Source organism: Lepisosteus oculatus, chromosome 3 (assembly GCF_040954835.1).
Source record: "Lepisosteus oculatus isolate fLepOcu1 chromosome 3, fLepOcu1.hap2, whole genome shotgun sequence".
Taxonomy (NCBI): Eukaryota; Metazoa; Chordata; class Actinopteri; order Semionotiformes; family Lepisosteidae; genus Lepisosteus; species Lepisosteus oculatus.
In genome coordinates this window covers 54,060,280-54,072,835 of record NC_090698.1, presented here as the reverse complement: position 1 = coordinate 54,072,835, position 12,556 = coordinate 54,060,280, and the positions used below count along the sequence as shown (strand labels likewise).

Genomic DNA, 12,556 nt, shown 5'->3' with positions numbered 1-12,556 from the left:
TTTTCAAACACAGCGCCCCCCGGGGGTACGCCAGATGACCCTGGAAATTTGTTGTCTGCACTGAAAAATTGGGTACTGTATTTAAAATTGAAGTCTTGAAGTGGACTTGCTTTAGATCCCACCAGAAAAAAAGTAATTTCAGAACGTGTCAGTACAGTAAATGTGCACAAATGTAAGAGATTTAGTTCAGGAATCAGTATGTTCGTTATTTTAAACCCAAGGAAACTGCTGCCGTAGCATTGAAGTCGCTGGTTTATAAATTAAAGTTTTGCAAGAACCCAAATTAAGCCATTGAAATGGCTACACCCAAAAGCCATTGAATCATTCATGACAGATGTATAGCAAGTCTTTGACTGCTCCTGAAACATCAAATCTGTTCTCTTGTCTCCTCTTCTCAGACCTACCATAGACCTGACTTCCTTCAAAATTGGGATTGAATTAATGTATTACAGCAGTACACTGGACTGATCTCTTATGGTTCATTGTTCAAGCTGCTTTAAATAAAAAATAATTCCAGTGTGATCCTGGCAGTTCAAAATGGCTGAAAAAGTTAATGTGATTCATATGCATAAGGCATTATGAAGTGGCTTTCTTTTCTCTTTAATCTTAATCATGTAATTAATATTTCTGTCTCCTTTATAACCAAAGTTTAATTTACAATTCACTTTTTAAATTGTTACCCTCTATTATTAATTTGAAATTAACTTTGTTAATTTTGCTTTCTAATTTACAGAGGTGTCCAACTAGTCAGCAGTGTGTTTTGTTAACTTGTAGATAAGTTTTTAAAGACAGAAAGCTAAAAAGACTTCACCCTACAGTGTTATATTTACATCAGTCCTGCAATGGTTGAATTTACTAACCTTTATTTTTGTACAGTGCATAATCACAAATAAGATACTAAGAATCCTATGGTCTTTCAAAATAAAAATTGTATAGTATGCCTTATACACATGCCACTAGTGACTGGCATCATGGACTTCATGATTTATATCCTTTTGAGTTTTTCATACAGTCAATTTTGTATAAAGTGGTAGCATATTTGAATCGCATATGAAAGTATCATAGTGGAGACCAGAATGGTCTTCAGTTACCCTTTGGTCTATGGTAGGTCACATCACTCTTTCTGTTACTATGGTACTGTACTTAATCTTTATGTGCTTTAAGATTCATTCCTCATTTCTCCTAATCTCCTGACCTTTTCTAGTTCTTTCCATTCTTCTCTCTTACAGACCTTTATCTTTCAGTCTCCCAGACAGGACAGGTAGACACAGGTACTGTGGATTTTCGAACAAAGCAACAGCCAAAGAAAAAAGTATCTCTATATACACATGGAAATATGTGTGTGGAGATCTCTGTCATGCTAAAATAAGCAGTCTTGACATGGATAAAACACCACCAAGCAAAAAAATAGACTGGGCACAAGCACAATAATGCTTATGAAAGGACAAAACACAGATGCTTGTGAAAAAGGCTGATATGTATACTGTGGGTACAGAAGTTTTTTAGAAAGTCTGTTTGGGGGTGCTCGTTTTAATGTGGTTGGGGTATGTTTGTATGTACTGTATGTACATTTGTATGTGCTACTGTATATAGTCTGCCGTTGACTACATATTTGAAAGCCAAATGAAGCCATAAACACTTAAGCCTTTAAGGCAGACTCCAGAATGTCTCTTAAACCGGTAATCTGGACCATATTTTTCCCCTTTTGAACTTTTACTTTTGTGGGAGAACATTTTGTTTTCTTTTACTACATTTTACTTTTGTTTCCCAAACTTTGTCTTCCGGGGAAAAATGAAAGATGTTAGGTGTACTGACTTAAATATTTTCCATATCTGATCTCATGTGGTATGTAACTTTGCCAAGGGAGTTATGCAACAGTGAATTAAGGACTGAAAAACACTTTACATAATCAAGAACAAAGGCACTTGCCTTTAGTGCCTATAGGACCTTAGAGGAATTGGGGGTTTCACGTTATAAACTATGCTTAATTTCGTAAAAAAGTTTTGCGGCATTTTATTATGGAAGTACTGTAGCATCTTCCATAAACAATTTATTATATATAGCATACATATATTTATAAATTATAAACCTACTATATGAACGTCTAAGCCAAGGGAAATTCTTACTCATAGTTATTTGCAGTGATTATCTGGAAAACCCGATGGGGGTTAAAAGTTACGTATTACTGATACAGTATATATTCATTTAATTATATGAATATAATTGCACTTTTGTGAGAAATAAAAGTAGTTAAGAGAGCCAGTAGTAGTTTTTTCTTGCTTTTTGGGTCTGGTTGTTTAAGGTAAGACTTCCGTGGAGCTCAGGCATCTCAAGTACAGCTCTGAAATGAAAATTATAGGTAAACCCCAAATTCTCAAATCATGGTCAAGATTGTTCCCAAAGGACATCTCACTTGTAAAAACAGGGAGTTCTCCACTTTTCAGTTGCAATGTATCGCCAGAACTTATTTTGTTTTCATTTTGTGGTGGTGTGCTCAGAACTGCACTGACTGTACAGTATTGAAATTCAGTTTTGTTAAATGTGTCTTTGCACTCCGAACTGCCATCATTTTATTACATACAGTGTTTTACTTTCAGCCCAGGAAGATTCGTAGGTTGCTGAAGAAAGGTTTCAGTTTTAAAAATTAAGTATTTAAGATTTGTTGATTTTACCATGTCATTTTATAATGGCTGTGGTTAATTGGATATAAAGGTATAATTAAGAATAATTCTGGAAATACCTGCGAGTTAAGGGAAGTTTTCAATCTTAGGGTTAGACAGCAGTTTTACAGTTTTAAAATGCTACTTGCTCTTAAGGTGCCATAATAAAGTGATTATAACTTGCTAGAAGAAACATGTATCTTGTATAATGTACAGTAGTGAACCAAATATGCACTCAGTGGGCACAAAAATAGAAACACCTTGGTAAATGTTGCACAACTTATACTGGAAGTATGGATTAGTCATAAGATGGAGGGAAAGACATCATCAGCAAAGGACAACAGTGAATGATACTACTTCGATTGTAATATATGTACATAAATTCAAAGCGCAAATCGAAACAGGAAAGCAAATCATATAATAGAAATTTCAGCCTGTGGTGTTAGCAAAGCAAGTGTGCTGAGAACCCCACAGAGTGGGATACCATAGTCACATCACAAAGTGCTCATCACAGTTGGAACTCCAAGTACTGTACGTGAGTCCAGTGGTGCAAAGATTTCGGGCACTGCAGAGAAGTGGAGAAAGGCAATATGGCCAGACAAGTCATCCTTCACCATTTCATGAGAAATGGATGAGTGCATATGTTGTGCCAAACTAAATAACTCCCTACAACTCTGAGTGCTTGGTTCCAACAGTGAAGGGTTCTGTAGTTCTGTGATTTTTGTAGTTTGTGGTTTGGGTGCATTCATTCCCTTCGAAGGCCAGGAAAATGAAAATCATTGCTTAATGTAACTCCATGATCACATGTGCCCCATTATGCAGAATTTCTTTCCTGTCAGGAGTATTGACTTCCAGGATAACAGTGACCATATCTGCAAAGATCATGCAGTTGTACAGTGGTGTGATGAGTATGACACCAATATTTTTCATATGTCATGGCCTTCTCAGTCCCCAGATCTGAACCTAATGGATTGTTTGTAGGTTAACCTGGAGCAAAGCACAAGAAAGTGTTTTCCACCGCCAACGGCCAGGTGTGAGTTGATTTCCTTTCTCATGGAAGTGGTGAAACGTGCATACTGCCAGCCTACTGGCTGGATGTGATGGCCCAGTGCCCTAATAAGTGACTTTACATTGGTGTTTCTATTTTTTGTACCTACTGCCTGTATACTATTAATTGATTAATTAGCACCTTTTTAGAACTGTACTGTTTTCTTTAGGAAAAAGGCAAAACATTGTCCTTGTAAGGTAGCTAAACAGGATTTTGATGTTCCAAAGCTTAAGTAATATATTTATTCCTCTAATTGAACAGCTGGTAAGCAACCTAAGAATTCTGAATTACAGATAACATTTTTTTGATGTAATGGGGTGTCTCCCTGGTGGAAGAGGATGAAAATACTCTAAACCCTACTATTTTCACTGAAGTAGGTGTCATGCAAAATAGACTTTGCCTATTAATTAGGAGAAAGGGTAACTGTATTAGATTACCTTATTGTCTTTTTTATTTTAATGTAGACATTTTTTAATGATTTCAAAACGCATAATGATGGAATTAATATTTACATAGAATTTAAATATTAAGTCACAATTTTGAAGGGGTTATCTAGCATTGAACAGGTCTTGCATAGATTTGGGAAAGTACATCATGATAAGCTTACTTGTGAATACACCAGTTAAGCTGGCAAAGCTTCTGAAGCTCAGCCATTTCACAGTGGAAGTCTTCTCAAAATTATGGGACATAGCTTTTCTAGAACCACAGCGTGAGGGTACATTGTTCTTTATTATTCAAGACGACGTTCCTTTTTGGTATCCTGAAATACCTTCCCAAACGTTTGGGACAGTAAGAGATAAGATCACTTTATTAGCCGCATACAATTTCTTGCATTAGGAATTTGTCTTTTCGCATGCCCCATCTTGCTCTCCAAGAGACACACAGGCACACAGACGGGGAGAAAGAAGCTTGGGGTCAGAGCGCAGGGTCAGCCATTTATACGGCACCCTGGAGCAGTTGGGGTTAAGGGCCTTGCTCAGGGGCCCAACAGAGTAGGATCCCTCTGCCGGCTGCAGGATTTGAACCGACAACCTTCCAGCCACAGGTGCAGATCTTTAGCCACAATGTCACCACTCTGTTAAACTATTATTTTTGCTTCACAGTGTGCAATTTGTATTTGTAATCATGAGATTAATATGCATCTCTATTTTATTTTTGCATAATTTCATGCATGCATCTAATCGTTTTAGAACAAAAACATATGTTGTGTTGTACTCAGTGATTTTAACCTACCCTAAGTGTTGGATTGGAAACCTCAATATTTTACTCTAGACCATTTCATCCAAACCATGACATTACCTCTAACGTGCCGTAGAAGTTCCTCTGAAGTACAAAATGAGCCAGAAAAGTACTTAAAGTTTAGAAGATAGATAAGACCAAGATTAACATTCACCAGAGTGATGTACTGTAAAGGTTGAAGTGTGCACAGAAAGCAACCACAGATACTCCTAAAAACATTTTCATCTGTGAAGCAAAGGCTGGGCATGCATGGCCACTGCTGAAACTGGGGGAACTGCTGATCATTATTACATTTTTTTAGGTTATTGTGGTTAAAATGAGCAATAATGTTCAATTAGTCATCATCTTAATACTACAAGGGTGGCATAGGTAAAGTTATTAGATTTGAGAAAACTGTAGCATAAGGCAACTAGTGTGTTTTTCCAAGGCTTTAGCTATAGTGTGAAATGAACTACTAGATATGAAAATGTAGTTATTACTAAATCAAATCAGTTTTTAAATAATTTACTGCCCTGAAGCACTCTCAAAGACATTACAATCCAACAGATTATATTGGTTCAAATGTGTTTTCTTTTTCCTTGCACAAAAGTATCCCAGTTTAGTTTTGGTCACCCTTTAGTTTAAGTATCTGTCATAACTGTTTATAAACAATTAGTGTTCTAACACTTTCCATTCCAAACCATCCCTAAGTGGTTTACATCTGGGATAGTGCTACTTTCAATACACTGACATGTAGAGCTCAACTTTATGAATTGGGTTCTACATCAGCCCCAATGCACTGCAGATCAGGTAAAGGATTGAGAAATTGAATTAAGGAGGAAATTCAGTGAGGTCAAAATGTACAATACCAGAGAGAAATATCGCCAGGATATTGGGGTTAAAATGTCACTGCAATGCCATTTTTTATATTTGGGGGTTATTATAATATCAGGGTTAGTCATTGCAGTGACTAGTGAGCAGGAAGGGTCGCTTCACATCACAAGTACTGCTTAATTCTGAATTACTAAAGTTTTTCTACACCATCAATGAATTAATTTTGTTACCAAGATTTAATAACAGATTTGAGAAACTGGGACTGCAGTTCCCCTTTAACAATGCCATTTGTGTTATAAGTGCCGTGGTAATGTAAATCACAAAGCAATCACTACCCTTCGTGCTTCTGTGTTGCTGCTTGAGTGGCAATGGTGCCTTGACTAATCTACTTAAAAGCTACTAATTGATAGAAGCAATGTCACACACCCACCTCTAGTACCCAGGTTGGGAACTACATGTCCACAAGTGATTATATTTGCTGCCAAATGCAGTAGTTTTAAATAAAAGGCAAACACTGAGTTTCTGTTTGACATGCATAGACCATATGTTTCTTTACATGCTTTGAAAATGAGTTCAATATTAAGGAGCCTTAAATAACTAAACATCTTTGGTAAAGGCTCAATAAAGGTGGCATTTCAGAATTTACAAGAGACTGAAAGAAACAAGGAGATTTAACCTGATGTGATCTATACACAGTATGATGAGTGCCAATATCCTGAATGAAGTTCTGAAGTTACACTGGGGTTTATTCCCCAGCTGATGGTCTGGTATGGATCAGCAGACATCACCTTATAAGCCCTGAACTAAATTCTCCCGTTTCCTCTAGCTTGTTTTGCTTTTCTGATCAGATGCTTTCCTGGATCAGCTTGTTTGCATGGCCCCATTGTTCCTCTTTCCTCATTGAGTATACAATCGATAATGTTCCTGTGACTGTGCCGCATGTCTTCCTGGAAGCAGTGATAAGTGTGTGCCTGCTGTAACCTCATTGTCATTACTAGAGTGCATGACTGTATATTGTGTCTGTGTATGTACCATTCTAGAACTTTCTTACTAAAACAAGATTATTCTTAACCTGAAGTGCCTTACTTTTATTTTCACTTCAGGCACAAGTTAAAAAAAAAAAAGATTCTCCGTCTCATAGTAAATGATTTGAAACTAGTTCAATTGTCCTATGTACAGTATATGGGGGAAAAAAATCAAAATTAAGTGTTCAAGGCTTCAGATCACAACAGCAGTAGTGGTTTCAAGTTAATTCATTATGTATACTGTATCTTAACATCAATATCAGAAATGCCTTTAAAAGTCCTTGTTGTACCTTATGACAGTTTACCCTTAATTCAACAGTGAGCCTAATTTTTTTGTTTTCTCAAAGTTCATGTGTAGAAAATAAAAACAGTAACTTGTGGTCGGGGTAATTCATATAAAAGTGGTGAGGTGTCCTCTTAGAAACTTCTCGAATAGGAACAATAAAATGGTAAACCTCAATGTAACAACAACTCCACACAGGATTAAAGAGAATAAAAAGAAGAGATGATATTCTTTATTAAAACTAAAATATTTAAGCACTTTTAACATCAGCTAGGGGTGATGGTTAGATAAAACTATTAATGTGGTTTCTTTATAGCAAAAAAAGTAGTAAATATATAAACACAATCTTTAAAATGTCTTGTATTGCCATTAATCTCTTTTGGGGGGAAAAAAAAATAACTTAGTGCCATAATTGGCCTTAACTATCAGCTTACAGTAATGGCAGTCATACATAATGTTGACACCTTGGAATTGACAGTTAAATGCTTGAATTCTGGTTGCAGAAATATTGGCGGATTACCAAATAAAGTGATTAAGCTTTCAAGAGACATTTATTAACATGCTTAGGCAGTGCTTATACTTTTTGTTGTTTTACTTTTTCAGATGTGCAGATGTCCCAGGTCTTATTTCAGTTGTTTTTTTAACAAATACATATTTTTACAAAAAAAAAAAAACAGTTTTTCAGCGTCTGACTTTTCTTAGGCACTTCAGAGTGCACATTGACATTTGAACAATATAAGTCGTGCTTCAGCAGTTGCAGAGCCCTTGTTAAGGTTCATGGTTCACCTGTGAATTACCCTGAACATGAGTTAAACTTACTCTAGGAGGCTATCACAAGGAGGTGCGCACTATCACGGCCTGCAGTAAAGCTTGCACTGGTAGAGTCCTAAATACAATAGTGCTGTGAAAGTTTGTATGTAACTGAGGCACCAAAATGACTTTGCATTGGGTTTACTTTTATTATTATTATTATGGCAAACCATTGAATGTTTTAACAGTATGTCATGTTAATCTTTGTAGGATTTATTATTATCCAATCTGTTAATGCTATTTTGTATAGTAAAGTACGTAATATTTTGGCCCAATGCGATATTCCTCCTCACAGGAATAACAAATTTGTAATACCTAAAATGGTTGTGCAGTTTTCCAGAATGTAATTGTATCATACTTTGTACATATTTGGAGAAGTAAAAGTGCCTTTCAAATTCAAGACATTTCATATAAAATGTTTTATGTCTGAATCAGGACATTCTTCTAAAGTAAAATGAGAGAAAAAATGTGCTCCACCACTTCAAAGAAAAGATGTGACCAACAAATGTGTGGTTCTAAAGCGCAGTGTACGGTTATTGTGCAGTTATTTCTGTAGAGCATACAGCTGGAAATCAAACCAAAAGGCCACTCTGTCATGCTCATCTACTGCATAGCCCACACGCTCTGGAAAAGGAGCAGCAGAATTTCACTTGGAGGTGTTTGAGTGGCTGAATGTAGTATGACTCCACTTTTATGTAGGTGGCAATGAAACAGGAGGGGCTTCCCTCTCCACTTGGATTAAATATTTATTTTCTTAGATCATTTATAAAAATAATAAACCCGCTGGACGAGCCTGCTGGGTAACAAATCTTGGAAGTGGTTCTAAAAAAAAAAACAATTAACAAAATCACGTTGTGGAAATTATCTTTATTTTCAATTTTAAAAAAAGCCAGTTCATAGACGGGGATTATTTACGAGGCCATGATTGATAAAGGTCAGTGGGAAATTTGTCCAGGATACCAAGGTAACACCCCTATTCGTTTCGAGAAATGCCCTGGGATTTTTAATGACCACAGAGAGTCAGGACCTCAGTTTTATGTCTCACCTGAGGTACAGTGCCTTTTTTATAGCGTCTTTGTCACTACACTGGGGCATTAGGACACACACAGACTGCAGAGTGAGCTCCCCCTACTGGCCCCACTAACACCTCTTCCAGCAGCAACCTTAGTTTTTCCCAGGAGGTCTCTCATCCAGGTGCTGACCAGGCTCACACCTGCTGAGCTTCAGTGGCAGTTGAGTTGCAAGAGGATATAGGTGCTGGAATATGTTATTTATTCTCAGATTTCCAGTTGTTATAACAATTACTTCCTGTTGTTTTTAGTACTAAGTGTGTTGAAGTATTTGGTTAATAAATTCCCAATATCCTTCGGGTCAGCATTTGGTATTAATTAGTTTTCTAAAAACAAGGCATGCTCCTCACAAGGCTGCTGCTACTATTTGACTAAAAAAAACACTTTGCAATCATTTCTCTCAAGGGGATCCCTCACATGTTTGCTTCGCAGTTGGGCTTCTATGCAAGTCATGGTATGAGTATGTAACCAGACACGGATGCTGTGCATTGTGTGACACAGACCATGCCAAGTTGGAAACATACAGACAGGCTGTACACTCACAGTTTTCAATGTACCCACAATACCACTTCCTTCTGCCCTTCACGCCTTATTATTCCTCTCTCATACTTATTACAAAATCCATACTGCATCATCAGTTTGATAAAGAGTAAAAAATATACCATTTCTCCACCATGTCTTACATCATTATATATGACCCATGTCCACTCTTACCTAACACCAGGCTGAATGACACAGCTCTTTTGGTTGTTGGAAAGCAAAAGAAAGGTAGCACACTTGTCTGTTAAGAGTCACTGCAATTCATGATACCGTAAACAAATCTGCTTCTACTGGAGGGTTTTGGAATTTTTTTCAGGGGACTGTATGAAGTATTTATGTGTTATCTCATAAAGCCCTCAATGCTTGATACTTTTCTTATAAATTGACTTAGTTTAATACCAAAAACAGAGCCATTGTGTATTTACTATACAGTGCATACACTGTGCATGTACCGAGTAAATGAACAATTCTCTGTTAGGTAATTAAGGTGGCATGTCTTCGTGATAGAGAACACAAACAACACAAACAGAAAAATTGGGGTTGACATCTGACCTTGCGCTAAATTACCAGTGTGTATGCCTTTTTTTTAACACAGTAGTTTAAAAACACAGTAAATTGAAAGTGTTTTCATGAGTAATTGCTATCTCAAGAAAGCCCTGACTTATGTAAAAGCATACATATCCCTTCAATATGCACTAGGATTTTATGTTGTGGTATTGATCATTATACTAATATGTTAAAGACAGCCTTGAAATACATTTCCATGCTGTGTGTCCTGTATTTCCACACGTAGAAAATCTGTAATTTTACTTGCCTCGTTTATTGGCATGGTCTTGTTTCCACTCTGTAAATACTCCAAAACAGCTAGTGGGGATGACATTCCCCAAAACAGCATTTTACAATTCTGTTTCTTCTTGTATGTTGTGTCCTACATTGTATGTTTTGAATATAAACCATTTCAAGTTGGAAAAATGTGCATGTGCATCTATTTATGTACTGTAGTTCGTACATACTGTATGCGGATGGAGTCTGTGCCTTGAATATGGTCTGTTCATGCCTGTAAATGTACAGTGAGTTTAAAATGGGTTGTTTTATTTTGCTCTGTGCTGTTGTTGTTGTTTCATGGTATTGTATTGTTAACCCTAACTGTGTCTGTATTCTGTGTGCAGGCTGGTCTAGCAGGGGCTCCGGCAAGGGCTGTGTCTGCTGTAAAGAATATGAACCTTCCTGAAATCCCCCGAAATATTAATATTGGAGATATCAGCATAAAAGTGCCAAATCTGCCCTCCTTTAAATAATGTGGCTGCTTCCAGTACACTGCTTCACCAATGTTTACGATGCAATTTGTTTACCAAATCAAAGAAACATATTTAACTTTTATCAGAGAAAAAAAATTGAAGGTACTGTGTGATTCTTTTTGTTTTGTGTTATGGAAAATGAATGTTATCTGCCTTGCTTTTTTCTTTAAAAGTAATTTGAGAGTTCTTACACTGTTTCTTAATTACACTCCTCTGCCCCTGAAAAGGCATGTCATTGTCTTGGCTGCTACAGTATTTTAAAAATACAAAAAAGTGTTTAAAATATTTCCTGGACTTTGTAAAAACAGTTATAACAAATTATTCTTATATAAATCAATCTGTTTTTTATATGTAGATGTATTTTTTCCTTCATTTTTTCTTTGCTGTTTTACTTCAATCTTTGCATGTAGGGGGTTGTTTTTGTTGTTACTGCAGAACAATAAAGTATTCAAACATTTGTTCTTCTGTTTTAATCACTATTTTAAGGCTTCATTTTTTTTCTTATTTATTGATACCCGTACCTCAAAAATCAAATTTAATAGTACTTCCTCGATGTGGTATTCACAGTGTTATTTTTAATGTTTTCATATGAGGCAAAAAAGAAGTTGGGAATTACTTTTTTCAAGTCCCATTCTGAATGTATTAAAATGAGCACCCCTTCAAAACTGTTTATTTCTTACATTTGTATTTGCAGAGTCATTCAGAGAAATGTTTTTAATCATAAAAATATGTTATGACATTTCAGGGCTGGCAGACTTAAAGTAATTGAGCTGTTGAGTACTGCACATATAATTTTTAATATGTCTTTGCTTCTGACACAAAATTGCATACAACTGATTTCTTTGTGCTGTATGGAATTGCATTGTTTAAAATATCATATTCCATTTTTAAGTTTTTTTTTATCCTTTGTTATATCAAACAATGACCAATTGGATTTAAAAAAAGTTATCTCCAGCAAATAGGGAGGTAGGAGAATGTGCATGACTTTGGAACAATGCCAATCTTGCGAGCACAGGAAAGCGTGATAGATAACAGAAACATATTTATATACAGAGCTTCTCTGTGTTTTCCTCCGATGCGCATGAAATAAAAACTTCTTTTAACTTCTGAGACGGACTCCTGAAATGGAAATGGGGAAAAACGAAAGCTTGCGGATTGCTAAAGCAGGTAAGCCCCACACTGTTTCTGAAGAACTTTTACTGTTGGCAAAATAGCTGACATGTATTATGTGTGCTAAACAGCTCGACCTGCTGCCCCCCCTGAAAGACACAGTCACTCATAGAATTATTGACATGGCGGATGATATCAAAAGTACGTTGACAGCGCAACGTTAAGATGAGCAGATGCTTTTTACTGCAATCGGATGAGTTTGTAGATCCCGTTGATTTGGCCAGTTTGCTCATTTACGTTAGATATGAGTTTGAGGGCATGTCCCATGAGTACTTTCTGTTCCATAAGCTGCTACCGACAAGAACTACAGGAGAGCACATATTTCAGCTTCTGAATGAATTTATCGAAGAGAATGACATTGACTGGATAAAATGCATCGGAGTTTGTACAGACGGTGCAAGAGCGTTAACCGGCAGACACAGCTGTGTAGTCGCACGAATTAGAGAGGTTGCTCCAGATATGAAGTGGACGCACTCCAGCATCCACCGCGAGGCCTTGGCAGCCATGAAAATGCCTGATAATCTGTTAGACTCTGTTGTCTTCACCCATTTAATTTCTTATTGCTAAATTAATTTCACTCATTGGTACTGCAAACCACTG

At 36.6% G+C, this 12,556-nt stretch overlaps 1 protein-coding gene across 2 annotated transcripts in view; it reads left to right on the top strand.

Annotated features, from left to right (window-relative positions):
• The window catches only part of ap3s1 (adaptor related protein complex 3 subunit sigma 1), a 38,308-nt gene extending 27,064 nt beyond the window's left edge, over positions 1 to 11,244 (top strand). Inside the window, exons 6-7 of one of the 2 annotated variants that reach the window (XM_015336468.2) lie at positions 1,230 to 1,271; positions 10,658 to 10,746. In XM_015336468.2, the coding sequence (XP_015191954.1) occupies positions 1,230 to 1,265 (36 nt within the window). In that variant the 3' untranslated portion in view covers positions 1,266 to 1,271; positions 10,658 to 10,746. Of the gene's footprint in view, positions 1 to 1,229; positions 1,272 to 10,657 lie in introns of both variants that reach the window. The other variant, XM_006626855.3, reaches the window with a different exon arrangement.
• Positions 11,245 to 12,556: the final 1,312 nt, after the last annotated feature.